Source organism: Chanos chanos, chromosome 2, assembly GCF_902362185.1.
Source record: "Chanos chanos chromosome 2, fChaCha1.1, whole genome shotgun sequence".
NCBI lineage: Eukaryota > Metazoa > Chordata > Actinopteri > Gonorynchiformes > Chanidae > Chanos > Chanos chanos.
Genome location: NC_044496.1, coordinates 49,407,195 through 49,430,410, shown reverse-complemented (window position 1 = coordinate 49,430,410; position 23,216 = coordinate 49,407,195). Strand labels below are relative to the sequence as shown.

General features: G+C 39.0%; 2 protein-coding genes across 2 annotated transcripts; one reads left to right on the top strand and one right to left on the bottom strand.

Annotated features, from left to right (window-relative positions):
* The first annotated feature begins 9,646 nt into the window (after positions 1–9,646).
* pcgf1 (polycomb group ring finger 1) lies at positions 9,647–14,390 on the top strand. The gene is made up of 9 exons (XM_030766472.1): positions 9,647–9,769; positions 10,597–10,702; positions 10,915–11,067; positions 11,246–11,317; positions 11,419–11,524; positions 12,331–12,373; positions 12,951–13,037; positions 13,827–13,907; positions 14,305–14,390. The coding sequence occupies exons 1-9, from the start codon at positions 9,683–9,685 to the stop codon at positions 14,353–14,355; spliced, it is 786 nt and encodes a 261-aa protein (XP_030622332.1). The 5' UTR covers positions 9,647–9,682; the 3' UTR covers positions 14,356–14,390.
* Positions 14,391–18,217: 3,827 nt separating this feature from the next.
* lbx2 (ladybird homeobox 2) lies at positions 18,218–20,013 on the bottom strand. Its single transcript, XM_030766471.1, has 2 exons — positions 19,689–20,013; positions 18,218–18,678 (listed from the first exon to the last, which is right to left on the bottom strand). The coding sequence occupies exons 1-2, from the start codon at positions 20,011–20,013 to the stop codon at positions 18,218–18,220; spliced, it is 786 nt and encodes a 261-aa protein (XP_030622331.1).
* Positions 20,014–23,216: the final 3,203 nt, after the last annotated feature.

Sequence of the window (23,216 nt, the reverse complement as noted above, 5' to 3'; positions counted from 1 at the left end):
TTAGAATGCGGTGATGTTATAGTACCAATTATCTGCTGCATCTCTAAAAATTCTACAAAGTATCTCCACCACACTGTATCACAGTGGTCACTTTGTCATTTCCATTTCAGATTTTTATTCATTTCATGTAAATTTTTCAGTCCTGCACACTTCCACATGTATCCTGAAGCAGGTACACATTGTCCTTCATTGTCACTTGATTAAGAACAGAGATTGACCAGATTTCTGAAAAATCAGGAGCCCTCTCAGAATTGTGTCCTTTAATCACTTCATAACTTTGATCCACCCACTTATCAGGAGCTTCAGGAAAATTAAAGGGCCTTGACTCGCAAATCTTCGGCTGGCTCACAAATTTGCCAGCACACAAGTGCACGTTGCCAAAGGCTGCGCTCAACCATCTCAGCTCCATGCCAGATAATTCAGGACGCTGCACAGAGGATAGTGGATCTTGCATCCTGAAATTCCTTCTGTTTGACCACGCTTGACCTTGACTCTGAGAAAACATCAAAACGTAAAGTCAGATGAAAAAAAAAAACAAATCAACATTGTTGTTTTTATGGACAGCAAACAGCCTGGAGTGGTAAGGTTTAGGGTGAGGGTAGGATACAGGCAATGTTTCACAATTATCTAGCGCCCTTTTTGTTCTTTTTTTGGACACGTTTCGACACAAGAGTAAATGCAGCTTGATCTTCCTAATCCCCCAGCCTCCCCCATCGGGCCGCGAGAGAGACCCCCAAAATCCAGGGCCAGGCACACAGACACACCTCAGCCAGCCAAGAACAAACACTATGATCTATATTTCACAAAGCTAGAGCAGCACTCAGGCCTGGCAAAAGTAAACAATGGTGCTGTGAGACCTAATTGATAGCACCATTCCCTTTCCTACAGTAAATACATGTCAAACAGTGGGGAAAAACCTGGCCAGATTACCAAAGATTTGCAACACCAGGGGATTACTGAAGAATGCCAGCCTTTGATCTCCCACCACTTAGCCTTTGATTCCCTGTAATTATTTAAAGGAGTAGTTTTTTTGTTAACTAACACTGTGATGAATGGCCCAAATGATTTTTTAATTTTGCACAGTGAGACAGTCTTATCTTTCTCGCGCTCTCTCTCTCTCTCTCTCTCTCTCTCTCTTTGTCTGTCTGTCTGTCTCCATGTGAAGAGTGAGAGAAGAGATATGTGAAGATAGATTTGTTTTTGTTCATTTTAATGCGGTGATGAATGTCACACATTTTTTCCATGCTTATTACAAAGAAACAATAAATTTATAAATCGTCTATCTATCTAAACTATAAATCATCCACATCTTAAGCATGCACAGGTATTATGTATCATTCTTGGACCGATAATGGGATTACACTCTGTTTCTTTTGGAAAATAAGAATCAACTAAAATTGAAGGTGTCCTGCAGAAACCCCGTCTCACCAAAGAAATGATGTTTTAAGATGTTTTTTTCTCCAAATAGTTCTCAAAATATACTCGGTAAACTCTTTTTTCAATTCAAAACCATTTAGTGATCTTAGAAACATGACTGATGTATTGCCGAATGAATTAAAACTTGGAGAAAAGGAAAAAGCAAACTCGAAATTGATCAAATTTGAGAGGCAAGGTTTCTGCATGATGCAAAAGATGCATTGTTTTGTTGAATCTAAGAAATGATGAAAGAAAAAAATAGCATACTACTAAGAACATACAAGATTTGGTGGACTGTGAAAGGTTTTTGACAAATAAAGTCACCGTGTTGTCCTTCTTTGCTTGTACAGATAATTTGTCATCAGTAATTCTGTTGTACTGTCATGAACATTCTTTCCTGAGAATTATACTAGGTGGTCTGATGATATATCACTGTCATACCACTCACATAACACTGTCATACCACAACCATCACAGTAAAATGGTATGAGAACCCGTTGAGTCAGGACTAATAGTAATTCAGGCAATCAGGCAATTTTTATGCCCTACTACTCAAGTTTTCTCTTGGAGCTTCTTTCTCTATGCCAGAGCTACACCGCTAAGGACAGCTTTTGATAGTTGCATGCTACTGAGGTGAAGATATGAAAACAGATGAAAGGCCACCAGCATGTAGGACACAGGAGCTAAAAGATCAGACTAGACTGAAGAATACAGTCTCCAAAACAATTCCATTCTTGACAAAGAGCGGGCAATAAGGGCCCCGTTTTTCCTTAAACTCCATCAAAGTTTTTTACGGGAGGCAAAAGAAAAACAATGCAACAACGTTCTAGAAGCATCAAAGGCTGCCACTATCCTTCTCTGCCAGCTTGTAACATTTCTGGGGGGCGTCTCAGGCCGGAAGCCTGCTTTGATGTGCATTTATCGAGCACTGGCGTCGACTGTTCGACTTTAGGAGGGATAGGTGAGGGGATCGTCCTGGATTTACCAGTCAGTCCCTTAGGCTCTCTGGGGCCGTTGTTTTAGTTCTGCCCACATGTTCCCAAATGGCCATGAAGATAACACAGGCAAAGGGTAATTGAGGAGGGCATATCCGTGAGAGCAGATTCAGCTGATGATGGGTAAGATCCTGTTGTCTGAGCATATGCTTACCAAAAAGGACGTGAATGAAGCCCTGAGAACTTCACACAGACATAACCTGTCAAGCATTTTAGCGAAAGCTCTTGAGCCCTTCTAGCTTGCTCTTAGACAAGAATTACATTTGAGGATTTGGTCCTGGACTAAAATGGATGAAATCTAGTTCTAACCTAACTAACTGGATGAAATATAGTTAGGAGACCAGGTAAGTGAAGTATTAAAAGGTTCATCTGACAACCTGTATCAAGGGTGTGCTTCAGATCCACCCTCCATTCACTTCCATTGAATATATATTCCACTTTTCTATCCTCTGATATACACAGACAGACAGACAGACAGATAGATAGATAGATAGATAGATAGATAGATAGATAGATAGATAGATAGATAGATAGATAGATAGATCTTTTTGCACTCGTAGTGTTGAGTGTTGAGCATCAAAACCACAGTAATATTGCCATAATGTTCATTGAAATGGTATTGAGATTTGACAAGTTGTGGGTGGGCAGTCAAGTGACTATGGAGGTGGAGTTTGAGATATTTTTTTAAAAAACACATGGGGCCATATGGGGAAACTGTTTTGGCTATGCCACGTTGAAGGAACAAGCGAAATTTGAGCAAGACTGAGTTCTTACAGTTTGCTTAGTAATGACAGTATGTTTTGGCAGCATTTAGCAAAGTCAGTAATATGCTGGTTGAAACAAGTTTTGCTATCTAAAGCTGTCCCAGGTTATTATATTTGTTCTACCTGTTCAACAACCTCTCCTCTGATGATGGTTGGAGTGTTCTGGATGTGTGTTTTGGTGAGGGGATTTGATGATAAGAAAGTGGGAGAACTTTCACCTGAAAGTGATTTGGCAAAGAAGAACATGTTATAAACTTCCTTTTTTGAAGGGTATCTAACTGTCTCATGTTGAACGTCATTGAGTTAATATTGTTTTTGGATGGAATTCCCCCTCGAATGCTGAGGGTATATGTGGTCCAGCCCAAAGTGTATGATAAATTATTGACAAGCATTTAAGACAGACAAGATACCTCCTGAATCTGACCACACACAACTTATCAAAATGCTTTCCTTAAAACACTGCCAACTCATACATTTTATCAGCAATACAAAAGTTCAAATAAACTATCTTTTCACACCATATTAGTAGAGAGAAGAACAACCACGTCGGTTTTTGAATTAAAAATAACAATTATGACATTTAAGCATTCTTGGAATATTATTTGGCCAGTTTTCAAGGTGGTCATTTGGGTTGCTCTTGCGCTAATCTCTTTCTTCTTTCTTCTCTTAATATCAGCCATACATTGCTCTGCCCCCAGTGGTTGGAGGTTACAAACATAGATGGGACGCTGCAATGATTGGGTTTGGAGAAGGTTCTCCACAACACTGCATATACCAGGTGCCTCACAGCCCATCTTAAGCCACTTCAGAGACCTCAGGCTGGCTTGTTGCTACAAGAGACTGTGTACCAGCACTTATTGTCAACACGCAGTTACCTTTTAAAACTGCCTTTCAAAATAAAGATTATTGACGATGGAATGTTGACCTCACCTGGCGGCTAAATGTGCTGAACGTACACTTCTCAGGTGTGTTGCGTTTACAAATATCATTTATATTTGCAACTTAACAACTCATCAAAAGTGTTTTGCTACCGCAAGTAACACGCTGTACCCCAGAGACGTTTTGAATTTCACACGTTCGGCATAAATATTTACGTTTCTGCCGCTCCTTATGGAGTAGCTGAGGCGCTGCTGCCTAGGCCGATGAAGCACTCTTAATACCTGTTGGAGGTGCTCTGTGTTAAGTATACTTTATATTGGTGTCATTCCAGCATGACCCATTCCTGCAGGAATGCATCTGGGATGCCAGGCTTCCAGCACTTTGGTTGCTCTGTGTAAATAGGAGTTTGAAGTATGAATACTGTGCAAGAAATAACTTCAGGATATTTTGGAAAAGGAAAGACAGCGATAAGTTATCAACATCACCAAAACAACACTTGCTTCACAATGGCACGCGACAATAATTCAGAACAATAACGAAGAATCATACGCACCGTAGTCAGCCGTGGATGCTGTAATCTTTTGTTATTTGACGTACTCAAAGGAAAAAAAAAAGTTTGTAGAAAATTATTCTGGTCTGGTTTTAGTATGTTTTGGCCTTTGAAAGAAGATCTCGGTGAATGCTGTTCATCTGGGCCATCTTAGTCACTCTCAGAATTGCAGTCAGAATCACAGAATAAATACAATTACTGCAATTACAAAACATTGAAACAATCTCCTCTTACTAAACCAAGGTTTTTCAACCAACTGCAAAGGGGACCTAAACAGTTCCCACAAGAAATATGAGCTGTTGTAAAAATTTAGTTGTTCCCCCCAAAAAATCAACATTAAAGTACTCATATAAAAGCAATCTCTCTCTCTCTCTCTCCCTCTCTCTCTCTTTATCCCTTCTCACCTTCTGTCCCTTTCTCTCTGTCTGTCTTGGCTTGGCTCCAACCTGTCTTGACAGATCCCCTGCCCCAGAGGAACCAGCTTCACACCTGATGAGACCACCTGAGTTTGTTCCTGCAGGGCATAATCACACGTCCTCAGTGGGCCCCAGTTACACAGGGCTGAGATTTCACCATGGCAACAGAATCCACACACATCCTACTTTAGAGTGCTTCAGGTACAGCTGGAGATACTTATCGTCCTCATGAACTGATCAATTAATATTAAAGTCATTTCTGAGTCACTGCTATAATGACCACACAACCACATCTTTCAAAGAATATTATTGGAAAAATATTTTCTTTGCCCTTTGATGTTTATTTGCTTTTCAAAAAAAGAGGCAATGTTGACTTTAATTATGACATCATGCTGTACGCCAAATTATCATATTTTACAATTATGCTTAATTAACCATTAATAAGATGCAATTATGTGTTGATTTTTATGTGTAATTACATTGTAGTTACAATCTAATTACATTGCCTTGCTTGAGTTGTGCTGTAGCAGATATGACTGAACCAGAGGTATAAAGCCAAGCTTTTGATGGGAGTTGTGTTTAGGTCAGAGAAAGGATCAAATGTCAAATTCATATTTAAATATTGCTTACATCTTTGGTCAATTGTATTTATATTTTGGCTGCCAAAAAAGAAAAAAAAATGAGTATACTTCATATAGTAAAACACACGGCTACTTTGCGCCAGTTATACAATGTATTCTGTACAAAAAACCTAAGCCACCAGACCCAACTGGACCATTAGTTTTCGGTAATGGTATGTCTCCTGGAAACTTCATTGTAATGCGCACCTACACTCTAATCCACAGACATTGCTCAGTCATCCACAAAAAAAGGCTGGGTTGGGTTACACCAGAATGTGCTAAATAATGGTTAAGGTGGCACACCCAAATTACAGGAAGTGTCTTTGATCAAGGAGGAGAGACAAATGCAAGGTTAAGGGAGGCCACCATTCAGTTACTGAAAAAGCCTCCAGCTTAACAGTGCACCCTCCTTTCCTACAGCACAGCCTGGTGGGCATTAGGATTTTATCAGAGAAAAGGATGAATAACAGGATCCCCCCGTTCTTGATTATTTTTCTTGTTCTAGTTACTTGGCGACAACGAGGATATGGATAACAAGTCTGATGAAAGCTTTGAGCTGTTCTTACTGAGTTGGGTAAGGTATGGAATTCACCGGAAGCAACCCGGCTACTTTTGTGCCTCTCCTTCAATCACAGCAGTTCACATTGTCACAACATTCAATTCATCACAGTATATGTTGTTCGAAAGCCTCTTGAGTAGCCAAAGATGTTAAAAAAATCTATGGCATTTCACTGACCCGTTTTATAATTTGGTACCAAATTATAATGAAATGTACTGAGATTCTAACTGTGAAAAAAAAATGATGGAGATGACACAGATGACCTTGAAAAATATTACAAAATCTGAAGCAACTGTTAAAACCGGTTTTCCCTTTATCAAAAACTAATCTGTCTGGTTATACAAATTTTTCAGTCAGCGTAGCTACCATAGATTGACTACTGACGGAGTAGTTCATTCTCTATCCCTGCAGTCAAGCCACTCTGTTTCTTTGACAGGGCCAACGCTGGCCTGGTCCCTTCTCAGCACTTCAAACATTCATGTGCTGATTGGGGCAGGGCCTAAGGGGGCTCTTGTCATTAGCTTGCCACTTGGCAGCTAATTGCCGAGGGAGAAGTGAAACAAAAGGCCATGTTCTCTACTGCATGCTCTGATTGCTGCAGGACAGAAGAGGCAAAAGTCTGTGTGCCCAGAACATGGGCCTCCCGTTGGCATGGTTGAGTGAGTGAACTTTGCTGAATGTTAGTTTGATTTTTTGTTGAAGCTCAAGGCTAGCGCCTTAACTCCTTTTCTTTATTTACGTTTATCTCAGAGTATATAATTAATTGTATATTTCTTTCCTTCTTTCTTTCTTTGAATGCTTGTCTCCTTCCAATCATTGTTTGTCTCAAGTCAAACTGTAGAGAACACTGTCTCCGGTTGCTATCACTTTAATGAAACACACTCTGGTTGTCTCTCACACGAATGCGTCTCAACAAAGTCTATATTGTATCACAGTATGGCTTCGATGACATTTTCATTACATTTTCTTCCTCATTCCACTCTCAGTTTCTTGGATGTATATTGTCAGCAGGTAAGACTATATAGAACATACATTTACGTCTTACATGCTGGCAGGTGTTATGATCGAATAGATAGGCTGCATTATAATGAATGAAAGTGAGAGAGAGTGAGAGAGAGAGAGAGAGAGAGAGACAGAGAGAGAGAGAGAGAGAGTTCGAAGTTGGAGAGGATTTGTCCGCTGTCCAGGACATATAAAAGACACTCATTGTCCTTAACCCCTCTGAGGTAAAGAAAAGAAAATGAAAGACGCCGTGTGTCTCTGTTGATGTCTCTCTCTCGCACACTCTCTTTAAGCTCTCCTCTCTCTGATGTGTTTTGCCATTGTCAGAGATGAAGCATCTCCTTGCCCTAAGGTTATTTTGGATATAGTGCAGAGTCAAAGAGCTGTCAGTCAGATAAGCAGTGACCCTGCCACTTTCTCAGATAAGGCAGGGTACAGAGACAGGAAATAGCAGGCAGTGGGGACACTAGCCTGACTGTAATGACTCACTGAGGCGAGACAGATCAGGACTGTCCCTCAGCCCAGTGCTACAGCAACCACTAAGAATGAGCCATGCGTCACTTGACCTGTTTCCATCTGCCAGCATGGATTGACTGCATCAAATCCCTATCCATATTTTTTTTCCTACCTTATCTGCCGGGGGTATCCTCTTCCATGTCAGGGCAGGTACAGCGTTGAGGTTCGTACAGACACTGAGAGGAAACAGAGTTATTGAACAATGGGAGTAGCTCTCGCTTGTTTGATTTAGGAAGAAACTTACTGATGTTTATAAAAACATGCCTGTGCACATTTCCAAGCGTGATGTAAAGGAATGATTTTTTTTTTTTTTTTGCCCCTTATTCAAGGCTGTGCGGTCATTTTCGCTAGTTTCACAGTTTTTCCTCTCTTGATACACCCCACGTTAAACTTTACATGATCCCACATCCCACACTTTTGTCTCGCGGTATTAATGATGTTATTAGCTTTAGTAAACAAATGTTTGTATGCAATAATGTATATGGATTAGAAACTCTAGTATAGTTCTAACCATATATATTCTTGCTAGCCATATATATTCTTGAATAAAACAGATAGCACTGAAAGAGAGAAAGAAAGAAAGAAAGAAAGAAAGAAAGAAAGAAAGAAAGAAAGAAAGAAAGAAAGAAAGAAAGAAGGAAAGAAAGAAAGAAAGAACAAATCCTGTCTGCTAAAGTCCTATAGCCAATTACAAACATCCAGGACAATGACTTTTAAACATTCAAGCCAATATTCGAGAGGTTTAAACCTCTTTTCAACTGCTGTCAAAATGGAATCAGAGATTTGGAGGAGATTTGCACATTTTTCATCACCTAAATTACCAGTAGGCCAAATGTGGTGTATGTTTCATCAGAGTGTAAAGGAGCGGTAATACTGAGTGAGTGTGCAGAGTTCTCCAGAAGCAGGTGCTGACAGGATTTAATCAGGAAGAAAGAACATACCCATTGTTAGAAGGCACGGACTGTCTCAAGAAGAGATTGTGTAGTCCAGAGCAGTTGCAAATTGTGGCTCCTGAGAGACATGGTGTTGCCACTAGTGACTACAAGAAGTCAAATGTTCACAGTGCCATCTACTGGCAATACGTCAGTATCACATAATTTGCTACTTGTGCACTGCCCCAATAGATCACGTTTAAAAAAACAAACAAAAAAAAAAAACCCTCAGCATTCTGCCAGAGGCATGGTAGTACAGAAGACATAAAGATTTATGTGTTAGTTAACCAAAGTGACTATTTTTTTGCAGGGAAATAAGTTTGGCACGGATTATGAACAAAATTATAGTTACAGATAAAATTGTGTTGATGTCACAGCCGCATAGATAGTTATTCTTAACCTTCAGCCTAAACTGAAGAGTACTATAGCTTGTCACTGACCCGATGAAACGTTTGAAATTTTTATGTACAGACTGCCACACTGAACTTGGAGAAGTGCTCTCTATTATCTTGCCTCAATATTCCATCAATTCCTGATAAGCAGATAAATAAGGCTAGTTCTCTTTATATCTATCTATTTATAATCACACAAATGTCAGAACACTCAAGAGATCTTGCACCGTTCAAGGCGTCAATAAAGCAGATCTAAACAAAAAAATTAAAAAAAAAAAAAAAACTCCTACAAGGAAATGCCAAAGCCTGTTATAGTAAACAGTTTACAATATGTTTATAAAATAGTAAGAAAAAAACCCCATATTCCTATTTGCAGCTATTGATAAAAATATTCACACTGTCGTGTCTCTGTCAAAGAGTTCTTCAAAAACAAAAAGAAAACACGTTTCGATGAACGCCGTAATGACAACAACACTCCGCCGGCAACCTCCACGTACAACAATAACCGACACATGGCGAAGAGAATAAAGTCAGATGATAGAGATGGTACCGTGGAGGAACTAGATATTTCTGAACACACCCCTCAGCTCAAACTGAACCTGCCCTGCACATTCACCCGGAAGCATGCAGAACTCCCAAAGATGGCGGAGCAATGTCCAATGGCGATAGCTATGCGGCTAAGAAATCAACTTCAGTCGGTCTATAAGCTTGACCCTTTGAGAAGTGAGGTGAGTAACAGGTGCTTTTCCTCAATTTGCTTTGTTCCCTTTGATCGGGGTTGTCTGGCGTTGTCGTGGTCGTGTATAAATAAGGGTCAGTTTGTCAGTAATAGCACATTTGTGCGGATGGTGGAAGAGCTATGGATTGCGCAGGCGTGAGTGTCGAAGAATTAACTGTGTTGTTGTTCTCCATCACAAGGTCTTTTCGAGCCAATTTTGGTTCAAAACCATTTAGAGCCCTGTTTCTTCATTTTTATTTTTAAAATTATGTTACTTCTAATGGTACACTATTTTCTTAGTTTATTCTGGGATCTGGGGCTGCACAAAAATAGCTCATGCTTATTATGATTAGCCAGTTAGCCAGCAAGTTCACCGGCAATGTTAACAGCTATTCGTGGGTCCATAATTTAACCGCCTTCTATGTGAAAACTCTCAGCAGTTAATTTGATGTCTCTAACAAGATAAACGATATAGCTACTTGAGTCACCTTACAGTACTCCCCCTAAGCTGGAAGCACCTGCGGCACTTGGCATCATTTGTAAGTTAATTTGCGAATGAGCGCCATCAGATTGTCACATCCTGGCACTAGCTAAAGCTTGTCTCGACTTTACCGCTAGCTGGTCACTTAGCTAGAGTTTCTGTCCAGCATTTGTCATAACTATGACAGACATCGCAGCACATCTCAGAGCTACCATGCTTTGTGGCAGCTTTAAGTTCTCGGGCTCTTAAGGAGGTTATTTTAAACTTGGAGCACTCGGAGGCACTTGTCATGCACACTGTGTATTAAATTCAACGCCCCCCTACGGTTCCCCCCATCACATGTGACATTGTTGCAGGAGGAAGTCAAACTGAAAATCAAGGATCTGAACGAACACATCGTGTGTTATTTGTGTGCGGGGTACTTCATTGATGCCACGACTATAACTGAATGTCTGCATACCTGTAAGTTACAGCAAGTTCATTCCACCCCAATAAGATGGCCTACTTGATAACTTTGTGTGTTCTCACATACACGTTTTAGTGCATGTTGATGACAGTTTTGTTGCTTTGAACATACTCCAAACAAATAAGATGTTTTGTTACAAACCATAAAGTATCATGATTATGGTGTCCACTGATTTTTATTTTATTTTTATTTTTTTCCTTTTCTGCAGTTTGTAAAAGTTGCATTGTGAAATATCTTCAGACCAGCAAATATTGCCCAATGTGTAACATCAAAATTCATGAAACTCAACCACTGTTGAATCTAAAGTTGGACAGAGTAATGCAAGACATTGTTTACAAACTGGTGCCAGGACTACAAGAGAGTAAGTCAAAACAATACATGAGCGTTTAATTTCCAAAATGGCGATTTGTCCTTGATGTAATATTTTTTTAAATACATTTCATTTTCAATGTGTGTATCATTAGGTGTAAAAACCAGTAGAATCACCGACGTGCACAGTGCCACAACTTTGGCTTAGTGAAACGTTCTGTGTTTTACAGGTGAGGACAAGAGAATAAAAGAATTTTATCAGTCGCGAGGCCTAGAGAGAGTTATTCAACCATCTGGGGAAGGTAATCAAGCTAAAGACTTTACTGAAGTCACTGAGCGAGGTTGTGAAGGGACTGCCACTTTTTGCCACTCTCTTAATGACAAATCTTTGTTTATGTTCTAGATTCAATGCCTGACAATACAGGATTACCGTACACCAGCTTTGATCACTCTAAGGCCCATTTCTACAGATATGATGAGCAGGTCTCACTCTGTCTGGAGAGGCAAAAGTAAGGACTCGTTGGGATTTGTTCATTTTATCTGACATTGTAGTGAATAGGGTGTTGTGACTTTCTGAGAATGAGAGGTCAGCGCGTGATGTGAAAGACATGCACAGCTGTGCAGTATATACGCATTATAAACTGCTAATGGTCTGTAATCACAGAGTGTCTAAAATGGCAAGAATTTTGCTGTTTACCAGTGGATCACAGTCCTAACTGTTTTGCTGCGGTGTACGACAAAGTGAGCTGTTGGAGCAAAGTCTTTCTTAAAAATTACAAATCAAATTCTGACGTATGGCATCTGTAAGTTTATGTAAAAAAAGTTACATTCAGGGTCTATTTATTTATTTATTTATTTATTTAGCAATAGCTTTGGTGTCCAGTAAAGCTATCTGCTATGTTACTGGTCAGGAACATGTTACCTAATCAGTCGGTGTTATGTAGACTGTGCTGTTTTCTGTTGAGGCGTGTGTAATTCATACGCTCATTAGTAATGATTCTTTCTCATTAAGACCCTTCACGGTGTCCATGTGTTCAATAACAGTTAAAGAACACAACATCTTCAGCAATATCTACTCCCTGTAGACAAATTGCTGATACAGCACACTGCCTTTTTAGGGAGGCAAAGAACTGAATGAACCCCTTAAAAATTGTAGGGAAAAGACCACATTTTACTTAAGATGACGTGTACCAAGAATGGTTCTCTTTTTTTGTTCACACGTGTTTTGTTGTTCCTGTTACTGTTGTCTTTTACACTCTGAAATGAGATGTTTAATGATGACATCTTTGTGTATCACTACTTTGTATTTCTGCAGCACATCTTTGTCAGGAAAAGACAAAAACAAGTTAACTCTACAGGTAAGACACAGTCAGAAATATTTGTGTCAAAGGCAAGTGTGTAAACATGCAGACAGATTGTTTCAGTGAGACTGGGGTTGTAGTGCTCCTGGCTGGATAAGCAAAATATCATTTTTAAATGGATAACGTGGCACTAGGCAACTAGACACCAAAATGTTATTTGTTCCTGGAGATTGTCTTGTTCGAAGCCAGCTTAAATACTTATGGAGCAATTCATCTGTAATGTTCCAAGTCTTGCCGCAAAAAACCAAAACAAACAAACAGAAAAAAAAAACAGATGGCTGAGAGAAAACAGAAAAAGAATATCAGTAGTGGAGCTGAACTTATTGATAGTTGAGAGATATTGACAGATTACGAGAGTGGAATAAATTCCTTTTTTTTTTTTTTTTTTCTTTTTTCTTCATAAATTTTGACAAACTGAAAAAAGAATTTGAGGGAGTAGTTAACAGGGAGAGACAAGAAAAAAATTCTAATTCACTGTGACACATTTATTACTTGCTTAAAACTTGGACAGCTTCTGCCTGTGTAATACTCTGGTGGGGTTGTAAACATGACATAATGTCTCTTGCCTTTGTAGCAAAAGTTTGTGCGTTGTTCAGTCCGAGCAGAAGTCAGGCATCTAAGGAAAGTGTTATGTCATCGACTCAATGTGGAGAAGCACCAGGTTTGTCCCATTCCAATCACTGAATTAGACAGCTTATTTTCACTCAGTGTTGCAACTTGATCCGGTCTGTCTTTAAAAATACTTTCCTGGCTGAGTTTACACTATAGTCAATGATATTTAAATCCAATCTCTCTCTCTCTCTCTCTCTCTCTCTCTTTTTTAATTATTTGACCCAATGCTTGAACTGATTTTTTCAGATTAACCCATATCTGATTGCTGCATTTAGATTAACAATGCACATAAAATGACCTGCATGTGCAGTTGAATGGCAGTCAGAGTGGGAGGTAGGAGCTTTGTTGTAGCTAGCCTAATTATTCCACTTATCCCCTATAAATGCAATCAAGGCTGAGATTGGTGCTCAGTTCCTTGATTTCCAGCCATTTAGCGAAGCATTGTCCAAATTTGAAAGATAAGCCAGAGGAGACTTGCATAAGTATTTTACGTAAGTCAGAGTTCAGAAATTGCAGTTGATCTCAGAATCTGAGCATTTAGATCACATTATCAGTTATCAGATTTGGATTTGTGTGTGTATATTGTATAGTGTGTGTATGTGTGTGTGTGTACATGTGTGTGTGTGTGTGTGTGTATAATTTTTTCCTTAATTCAGTTTTCTCTGGTTTGGAAGAGCTCTTGCTTTAACTCAACATTCTGTCTGCATTTTGTGTGCGTGTTGAGCTTTTTTGTTTGATGTCTTGCTTTAAGATTCACACCATCTTTTCATTGATCTCCCTCTCTTCTTTCCTTCTTCCCTTCCCTTGTTGTCTCTGTGTGGTCTTTGTCACGCTGTAGGTCCAGATGTTGTTCAATAATGAGTCTCTCCCAGATCACATGACCATGAAGAGGCTGTGGCTCTCACACTGGTTTGGAAAGGTACCGCAGTCGCATGTACAGATGACGGTTCCACGCCGCATTCCACTACATTTCCACCACACTCTCTCGTTTCAAACAGTTGATCCACTTTATAGGCTGACAAGTGTGATGCTATAATCAGTGCTTTGCAAGATGTACACTTCTTTTTTCTTTTTCTTTCTTTTTTTTTTTTTTTACTTTAAATAACAGCCGCAGTCAAGGTTGGTTAATAGAGTCCAGGTGCAATTTCTCTTTTTGCTCTTCATTTGGTCATGTTTGACACTGAGGACTTCTTTTTTTTTTATACACAATGTTAAGTAAGCTTTTCATGCTTCTGGCGGTCTTGAAATGAACTGTATTTTGTTTGTCTGAGTGCGCAAATCTCTGTTCATCTTATTTTGTTTTCTCCAATTTTTAGGCCCAACCATTGGTTCTGCACTACACCATCAAGGACAAACGAACAAGATAGGACTTTTTAATGGTATTAATTGGTGTAAATATTTTGTATCCCACATATTCTATTTTAATAGGTTTTCTGTGCATATATACTTATTTTTTGTTTTATATTTTTGAAAATAAATTGAAGTGTAAAAATGGATCTTCCCTGTGTATGGTGTCATGTAATATTCCTTTTTAAAAACTGGATCATAAAACACATTACAGCACACTCACTAAATTTGATATGAATTTACCTGGAGGGTAAACAGAGCAGATAAATCTGTGGTTGTATTTTCATGTTTTAAATTAAACGCACCCTAAATGGTAAAATAGTGTTTACAGTGATCAAACACTAGAGGGCAGTATTGGTGTTTGTAAATGTAGCTGAACCATAGTTCCATGTGGTTCATTTGGTTATACTGCTGTAACGCTCCTGCTTGAGAAAATGTGGGACAGAATGATAAAATGTTATTTCACTACTTAAAAACATTTCTCACTGACATTTACACCTCTTTACTCATGAGAGAAGCACGACTGCAGCTTGACACTAATACTAGTGTCCTACATTTTCGCAAGGCTCTACTAAGTAATTGCTTCTGAGGACTGATATATAATCGTTGTCTTCACCACGAATACTTCCATGGCAGTTGAATTCTTGGGTTTCTGTAAAATGTGCTGATTCAGAGTTGCTTTACCAAGTTGTGCAAGGCATTCGGCAACAAATGGAGACTGGTTCCAAACAAATAAGTGTTAAGGCTCTTTAGTGGGACACGTTTTCTTTGTTCTATGAGTGACATTTTTATTTTGCCTGAGAGTTAAAGGAAAATGTCCCCCCCCCCCCCCTTTTTTTTTTTTTTTTTTTTGAGGCCAGCCTTAATACTCCGTTTAACTTGACACGGGCAGGTTTTAATTTAATGATCGACTAGCTCACTGTGTGTGCCTCCTGCAGTTATCTAAAATTTGTCAACCTTTCTTTTCCAGAGTATTGCTCTCTACGTAAACCATAAAAAGCTTCAAGTCTGTGTGACTAAATAACATTTTTAAGATAATAAATGTACAGTGAAGGTAAATAATAATAATAACAAAACAACTGTAATAATAACAATAATAATAATAATGATAATAACAATAATAATAATAATAAAACATTGTACATTTTTAAATCATCAGTTTTTATTATTCTGCAGAATGCATATGTACACCCGTTTCTATTTCAGAAAATGATCTCTGTTCCTTCAGCCTAAATGGATCAACGCTTATGCCTTCGAAGTATCAATAAATAACTTTGTTTTATATGTCTCGTAATTATGCAAGTATCGTTTTTTTCGCAGCGTCTTAAAATGATGATAACAAATTGACAAATTGGCTTACAGTGTCTTTGTTAAAAACACGAGTAATATAGGCTAAGATATTATTACTGTGCTTTCAGTACGTACAAGAAGATGTAACGAATTACGTGGTTTCAAAGAATGCGCCAATTCTTTTCCGCCTTTATTTTTCCCCGAGAGCTGTCAAATCGCTTTTTCTGTCTGTCGTTCTGTCGTTTTATATTCTAGTGGCCTACCTATAGTGAGACTTTCAGAAACGAGACAATCTTTTGTGCCCTGATGACGAGTAATTTCATTTAAGGTAAATATTTGACCCTGCAAAGTGGAACGATCTTCGGTTTTTGATTTTCATCAGAACAAATAACGTCATATAAAATAAACCCTCGAAACAGAGAAGGTGTTCTTAATATTAAAACATGAAAATAACTTATGACAGTGACCCCCAAGCCACAATTTATAAACTAGGTGAAAACAGAGATCGACTAGCTGAAACATGTATGTTGCACATTAGGCGAGCTTTACAGTGCCTGTTTCCGAAGAGAGAACCTAAATAAAATTGCACATTTGGCAAACCATTTACCATGACAGCGTATGTGACAGTTGTGAAAACCTTTAACATCTCTATCACACATCCCATCCTAACAAAGCGTTTTCATTCTATCAGGACAAGAACAGATTAAGCAGGCCTGCTGGTTCACATTCTTAGCGCTGTCATTGATTACTTCCAATTTCTAAACACTAAACTGACTTCGAGAGCAGTTTACATACACGCATAAAAATACCAAAACAATGTACCACAGCATGGGTAGCTGGTGTGTATTTGAGGTGTGTAGAGTTTAAGTTCAATGCGACACACTAAACTGGTAGACAAGATAAATAGAGGGCCTTACTTTTCTTTCAGGACTTAAAATGTTCGTGGGGTGCCGTTAAAAGCAACGCTAGGTTATATTTCACACACACACACACACACACACCTTAACAAAAAAGTTGCGTCGTGCTTTGCTACAGACAAATAGTCTCTGGCAAGTTGTTGAGACCATCCAGCGCTCTCATAAAAATCTACTTGACTTTTCGACCCCGATGATTCCAACCGATTAGGCCAATTGTGTGCGCTGGCTCTCCGTCTTCCTGTCCAAAGAGTTTGCCTTGATCTGGCTCGATGTGTTAGGCTACAAAAATGGAGCGCAAGGTATTCAGCGGTCGGCTGTTCGGACAACTATGATGCGAAAAGAAAGGCAACAGTCCTCCCATTTCCACTGGCCTCCTATTGAGATTTATTCATTAGGAACCCCATGCTAATCATTTACTATTCATGAGCGTTTTTAACACACGCATTTAAGGATGCACAGATGCGTGCCTTTATCTCAGCCGGCTGGCTGAAAGTGTTTACGTATGGCAAGGCGGGTTAACCTAATCAATCATGTTGACTAGTTTGTGTTAGAGAGAATTCATAAACCATATGGCATGAGGGTGAAAGCAACCTTTTCGTTGCCAACCTCCAGCCATAAACTCTTTGATACAACTGTTGTTCAAGAGGGCGTGAACGGACGGGGAGGGGTGGAGGGCCTTGTTCAATTGCTCCTAATTGAGCTCGAGCCACTTAACACCGAGAACATATGATTTGTTAAGATGGCTACTGTATTTCACAAAACATTGCCTTTGCAATAAAAATACAACAAAATAAAATAATTCTTGTATCCTCTGCTGTTACGACCGATTTGGTCGATGAAATAACGCTTATGGATGATTAAGTGTGAAGAGCACCACGAGTTTCATAAAACAGCTGATGCGATAGATTTAAATTTGACAAGAAGAAATTAGGCTACACCGAGACACAGAATATGAGGTCACGTCAAGAAACAAAAATATCATATACCCCTTTATTTACATAAATGATGATTAAATAGAATGTTACAATAACTTCAGCGCATAAGATGTATCTCAACTGAATTTATATACAGAGCCCTGTCCCAGTATCTATTTGGCCATTGATGTTTCTTGAAATTTCTATAGTGACTATTACTTTTGCATCTTCATAGAGGAAAAATGTTGAAAGTAACACCTGCATTGGAGTTACACATCAATAATTTTAATTTTGTGTGGACACTCAATAACTTCATTTAGTTATTTTGTAATAGGACTTTTTTTAATCGTGCAAGCAAATATATTTCAGTTAAGTTAGAAATTGAAATGAGACTTGTCAGACACGTTTCTTTAGCAGCCATAAAACAAACGTGTAATGTATGGTGTAGCAAAACCATGGTACAACTTTCGCCCAAAATCATTTTGCGAAATAAACTTAAAATGTACATACATATGTTGCGGTCTTGATCTTGTACCATAACCACTAAGCATTTCTCATTTCCTACTGAATGAAAATATATTCCTCAAATAATTTCTTAAATCTGATACGTGAAGTTCTTAAAGGTTTGCAGTCCTTTCAATAAATAAAATTATAGAGGGAGAGAGAGAGAGAAAAGAATCCTTTCACCTTCGAATTTTCCAGAGTTAACGTCCGTGCAAAAGTTGTGAAAATGCCCTCGCTGAAAATACATGGGCCAACTCTCAATCGTCCACTTCAATTTCCTCATCTTCCTCTGAGAATTCGTCTGTGGTTTGGCCTCTGGATGAGGACGGGGACTGAGGAAACGCTCTGTGGCCATGCGAGGACGGGGATAAACTGGGGGAAATTGCCCCTGAACCTCCCTGGGGATCCTCAATGTCGTCCATGGACACCAGTTTTTGTAAAGCTTGTGGAGGAATTTTCTTGAGGGACTCAACGTCCGCTTTCATCTCCTCCAAGTCTCTCTTGAGCTTTGCTCGTCTGTTCTGAAACCAAGTGATGACCTGCGCGTTAGTCAGGCCCAGCTGTTGTGCTATCTGGTCCCTGTCGGCCGGTGACAAATATTTCTGATATAAAAATCGCTTCTCCAGTTCATATATCTGATGGTTTGTAAAAGCTGTACGGGACTTCCGCCGCTTTTTAGAGGCCTGTCTTTGGCCAAAAGCGTTCAGATGCTCGCGTCCTAAAATGAGAAGAAAACAAAAGTTGAGCCCTTATATGATTTTAAATTGTTGTGAGACCTGTGTTCAGCATATATATTTGGGTTAGCAATACACAGATATATTGCTGTATTCTAGGCCTCAGTGGTCGAATACAGCTGCGTAACAGCTGTTCTTGAAAGAGAAAGAAACTTTCCAAACGGCCAAACGATTGATGCCAATTCGTTTTCAAATACATAGTGAGTCAGTCAAGAAACCACGCATTTTACTTCTAATTTCACGAACAAGTATGCCCTACTTGTGTCAGCAATTATGACACTGACATACTGACAGATTAGCAACAAGAGACTTTCCAAAACAATCACAGCTGTGCACAATTTCCCAGAGATTCCATAATACCGGTGTCATTATATTTCAGGATACAATGTAAATTAGAATCTCACACGCTTGCTGGAACACTGGAGAAACCTCATTACAATACTTAAGTAATTATGGCTTCAAAATTGACGGTCTTCTCGGATCAGAGGCCTACGCTAATGTAGCCTACTGACTGACCAAGATTCTTAGCTTTGTGCATTTACACAACGCAAAAACAAGATATTTGAGATTTCACTATGTCAAATTGAAAATAATACCGACGATTAATTCCTGTTATGGCCTTTGCATATAATTCCCACAGAACTGTTGTTTGGCATTTTGAATGAATAACTGTACTCTACAAATAGGTCTAAATACATGTCAGTTTAGACGCTTTAATACCAAAACCGTTAAACCGTCTTAGAAATACCTTTACGATTTCCCATAAATACCATTCGATTACCTGAAAAATAAACAAATAAGGCCTATCGACAGACAATTTTTTGGACTTTTTTTATTTTCATGCCTATCTGACACGCACAAACACACTCACTATCACACGTACACACACGCACGCATAAACGCAAGCTCTCGGTGTTACATGGCAAAACTATCTTTTAAAATAAAACATTTACTCACACAGCGCGTGAAAAAGACAGAACAATTCAATGTTTACCTTCTGCCGCTTGTATAACGCTGACCTCCAGACCTTTAAAAGTTTTGCTGGCTAGCTCCTCCAGAGCGCATAACGGTGAAGAGGGAGTGGTGATACCGTTCCGAGCTGCACTCGAGCCGGTCATTTTCTCCACTGCGCGAGGGGGGCACAGATTTGCCACCGACTTCTTAACTGAGGGTTTGTTTAGAATATCCTCAATGCTGAATGGTGTAAGGGGCTTGTTAGAGTTAGCCGGTGGTGGAAGTTGGTCCAGCGGACCTCGTCTCCTGTCCTCGCCGCTGGACTGTAACACGGAACCTGACTTCATGTCTGTACTGGAGGTCATTGCAGTCCCAAGAAACAGTTTCTGACAAAAGTTTCCTATTTCATTCAAATAATCGCGCGAATTGCCGATTTTTTTTCTTTCTTCATGCAACTCTTCCTTATCGATCCTCAACTTTCGCCTCAAACTTTGCCTTTGATCTTCTGTCTGAAATGTGTTTCCAAAAACAACATGCTTCAGGCGTGTGCTGTCGTCTCATAGGCACCAAAACTGCAGTGCTCTTCTGAGAGCCGAAGTTCTTCTGAGACGCTCCATGAAGATCTTTAGAAAGTATAACGATACTGGCCAGGGGCCGACTCGCTGCAAGAAATAGGCTGCCCCAAGGAAACAAGAAAGAGCAACCAACTGCTAACGAGTTACTGTTGATTGGGCGAAGTTCAATTAGAGAAACACAAGACTACTTGCTGACCCGCTGCTTCGTCTTAAAGGGCCAGACCATAATAATTAATTGGACGCGTGAATAGGAGGAGCTTCCCCGCCAGTGTTATCGAAGTTTAAAGAGAGGGGAGATGGCCCGAAATGTTTACCCATCTGCCGTCCCACTTCCACTCAAGCAAACCACGTGCTCTTCTTCTACAGCCCCCTGAAAAGAGGGAGTTAGTGCTCATTACAGGAGTACTTGTAGCACTTCTCGAGCTTAATTAGTGTATGCATTAAAAACAGCCATCAAATGAGTTCAAATAATAGAGTAATATCATTACTGAGACTAATTATTTTCAAAACTGAAACTGTTGGGAGGGCACATATCAAAATATCACACATGCAACTCAAATGGTGTATATGCAAACGCAAATGATCAGAAACAAAGAAAATATCTGCTTTTCCTATTTTATTCATGTATGTATTATGTGTGTAATTCTGAGTATTGCATTGTCTCGTCTGTTTCATTTGCCATGGCCTACTCTTTTTTCTGTGTTTACCTTAAGACTTCCAGGCAAATATAGGAATTTGTGACATTAATCTTTACCGGGCTTAGAATAATAGAGCATTTTATTATGTAAATGTAATGAAATCTCACATTACAAAATCAACTAATTAGATTCAGCGTGGTCAGCATGTATTGCAATATTTAATATAGCTGTGTGCACAGCACATGTATACTTGCTTTGGATATCATGACATGTCAACCATCAGTTTATTATAGAAATGCGTTGAAAATATGAAGTTATGCGAGTATGCATAACCATATCTTATATCTTGGGGTATGCATAACAATGAGTAGATGGCAACCTTGAACTTCTTTTCTTACAGTTGGTTATGTAAACGGATTAACTCTTCTCTGTGTCCTAATTTTGCATTGAAAAGAGACCCAGAAAATCTGGAGTTAATCATTTGAAGGCTTGGAGATTTCTCGGTGTTGCTTTAAGACATCGAAAAGTGTCCTCCACATTATAGCCTCGTAAATATGACGCTTTGACAATGCCTCGCTCCTTTTATATCTGATATGCGGAACGAGTGCAGGTAAAGCCTGGAACTTGATGCAGTTGTCACAGTGCCATTCTCTCTGCCAGTTATGTTAATGCACAGAGATTAGAGCACTTTCTCATTTCACCACACGATCGGAAGAAGTTCTTTTTCTTTCTTTCTTTTTTTAAGCTTAATTTAAAGAAAAAGGTAAGGTCCATGCATACTATGTTATGCTTATAAAATGAATTTGCATGATTTACTCTTTGTAGTTGTGTATGTTCTCTGAAGTGAATTAAATTAAAAAGCAATGTAATATAACGTGTACCATATCACTGACAAGATCACTCATGATCAACCTATAGAGTGACTGAGATAACTGTGATAAGATGGGGAGTAAACTTATAAAGTTGCCAAACTTCCATAATAACATACCGATTATTTGGCATGTTGTATGTTTATTCGTGTTGCTTCTTTTTCTCGGTAATAATTATTCGATTTAATCGAACTTAAAGACTGATGCAGCAGAAAATTTTCTAGACAGCTGCCGAATGTCCAAAGCAATACCATTTGACAGGATGCAATGTAGCTCACGTTGTATATTTTTGTTTTCGATTCAAATAAAACTGAAATCGCTTGTGTGTATAGCCGATATATGGTTGTTTGGCGACAGGGATCATGAACGAGTTGGCTAGTAGCCCAGACGTGAATAGCGTTAAATATTGTTGTAACGTAGGATGGCACTTATACGGCTATTAACATATTCAAACCTAATGAAGCCTGCTCTTTTTTTCTAGTAGCCAACACAGCAGAGTGAGCCCTAGTAAGCTAATTATTCCGTGAACAAACATTTGAACATCGAGTTTGCTCTACTTTGGGCTCAGCTGTTTATTAATCTTTTGTCGTAAGTGTGAGATGGGTAACTGGTAAACTGAAAACATACAGTGAAAAAACGGAGGCTTTCGACATCTGATTTTTATTTGGTACTTGTTTAACAATTGATTGAAATGATATGTTTCTCTTACACGAATCATTAACGATGAATAGGGATTTCGCAGGAATATCACATTGTCCGTGCCAGGAGCACCATATGGTGATATTCGTGTAGGGACAAAACCGGACTAAAAAGCACGTGAGTTGTAAAACAGCATGAGATTTTTTTAAACGGGATGTAAAGTGATTAACGTGGGTGTCGATGGGACACGCTGAATGTTTTATGGAAAATGAAAAACGTTTTAGGCTATGCAAAATCCTCACTCAAAGAAGAGCACTTCATGGCAGTTAAGTAGCAAAAGTGACAACTGCAAAAGAGAGGTGTAGCTATTTCTTGCCACGGTTATCAATGAATGGGACTCCTCTGTCACAAAACGTAAATTATGCTGTTTCCATAAATAATAACGACAAAAGAGGGTCCAAACTTCCATAAAATCACGAGTGACGGTATAGCTTACCTCTCCCAGAGGAAACACGTGTCAGAATAACGAATACAAAGACAAGAGTCACTGGTAATGATAGACCTTAATCAAAATAGAGAAGAATGCATATCCAAAAATTAAATGATGTAGATCTGAAGTAGATTAGAATAACAAATTAAATTCATGAGTAATATATGGCCATTAATACAATTAGTTTGTATTGTGTAACGATGTACAAATAATAATGCACAGTATTTACACTCGTACGTTTGAATTACACTGACGGTTGTACCGTGTATTGAAAGGAAAAGTTGACTTTATATCAAGTTTTGATTTTCTTTTCCCTGCTCCATAAAAATGAATAAGACGTATCTGTATTACCTTAAT

Excerpts from the sequence above, each read along its gene's own strand:
- pcgf1 (XM_030766472.1), top strand. The coding sequence starts at position 9,683 with ATGGCGGAGCAATGTCCAATGGCGATAGCTATGCGGCTAAGAAATCAA. Across the intron at positions 11,318-11,418 it reads TATTCAACCATCTGGGGAAG|ATTCAATGCCTGACAATACA; the intron begins GTAATCAAGCTA and ends TTTATGTTCTAG. Across the intron at positions 13,908-14,304 it reads TCTCACACTGGTTTGGAAAG|GCCCAACCATTGGTTCTGCA; the intron begins GTACCGCAGTCG and ends TCCAATTTTTAG.
- lbx2 (XM_030766471.1), bottom strand. The coding sequence starts at position 20,013 with ATGACCTCCAGTACAGACATGAAGTCAGGTTCCGTGTTACAGTCCAGC. Across the intron at positions 18,679-19,688 it reads CGTTATACAAGCGGCAGAAG|GACGCGAGCATCTGAACGCT; the intron begins GTAAACATTGAA and ends TTCTCATTTTAG.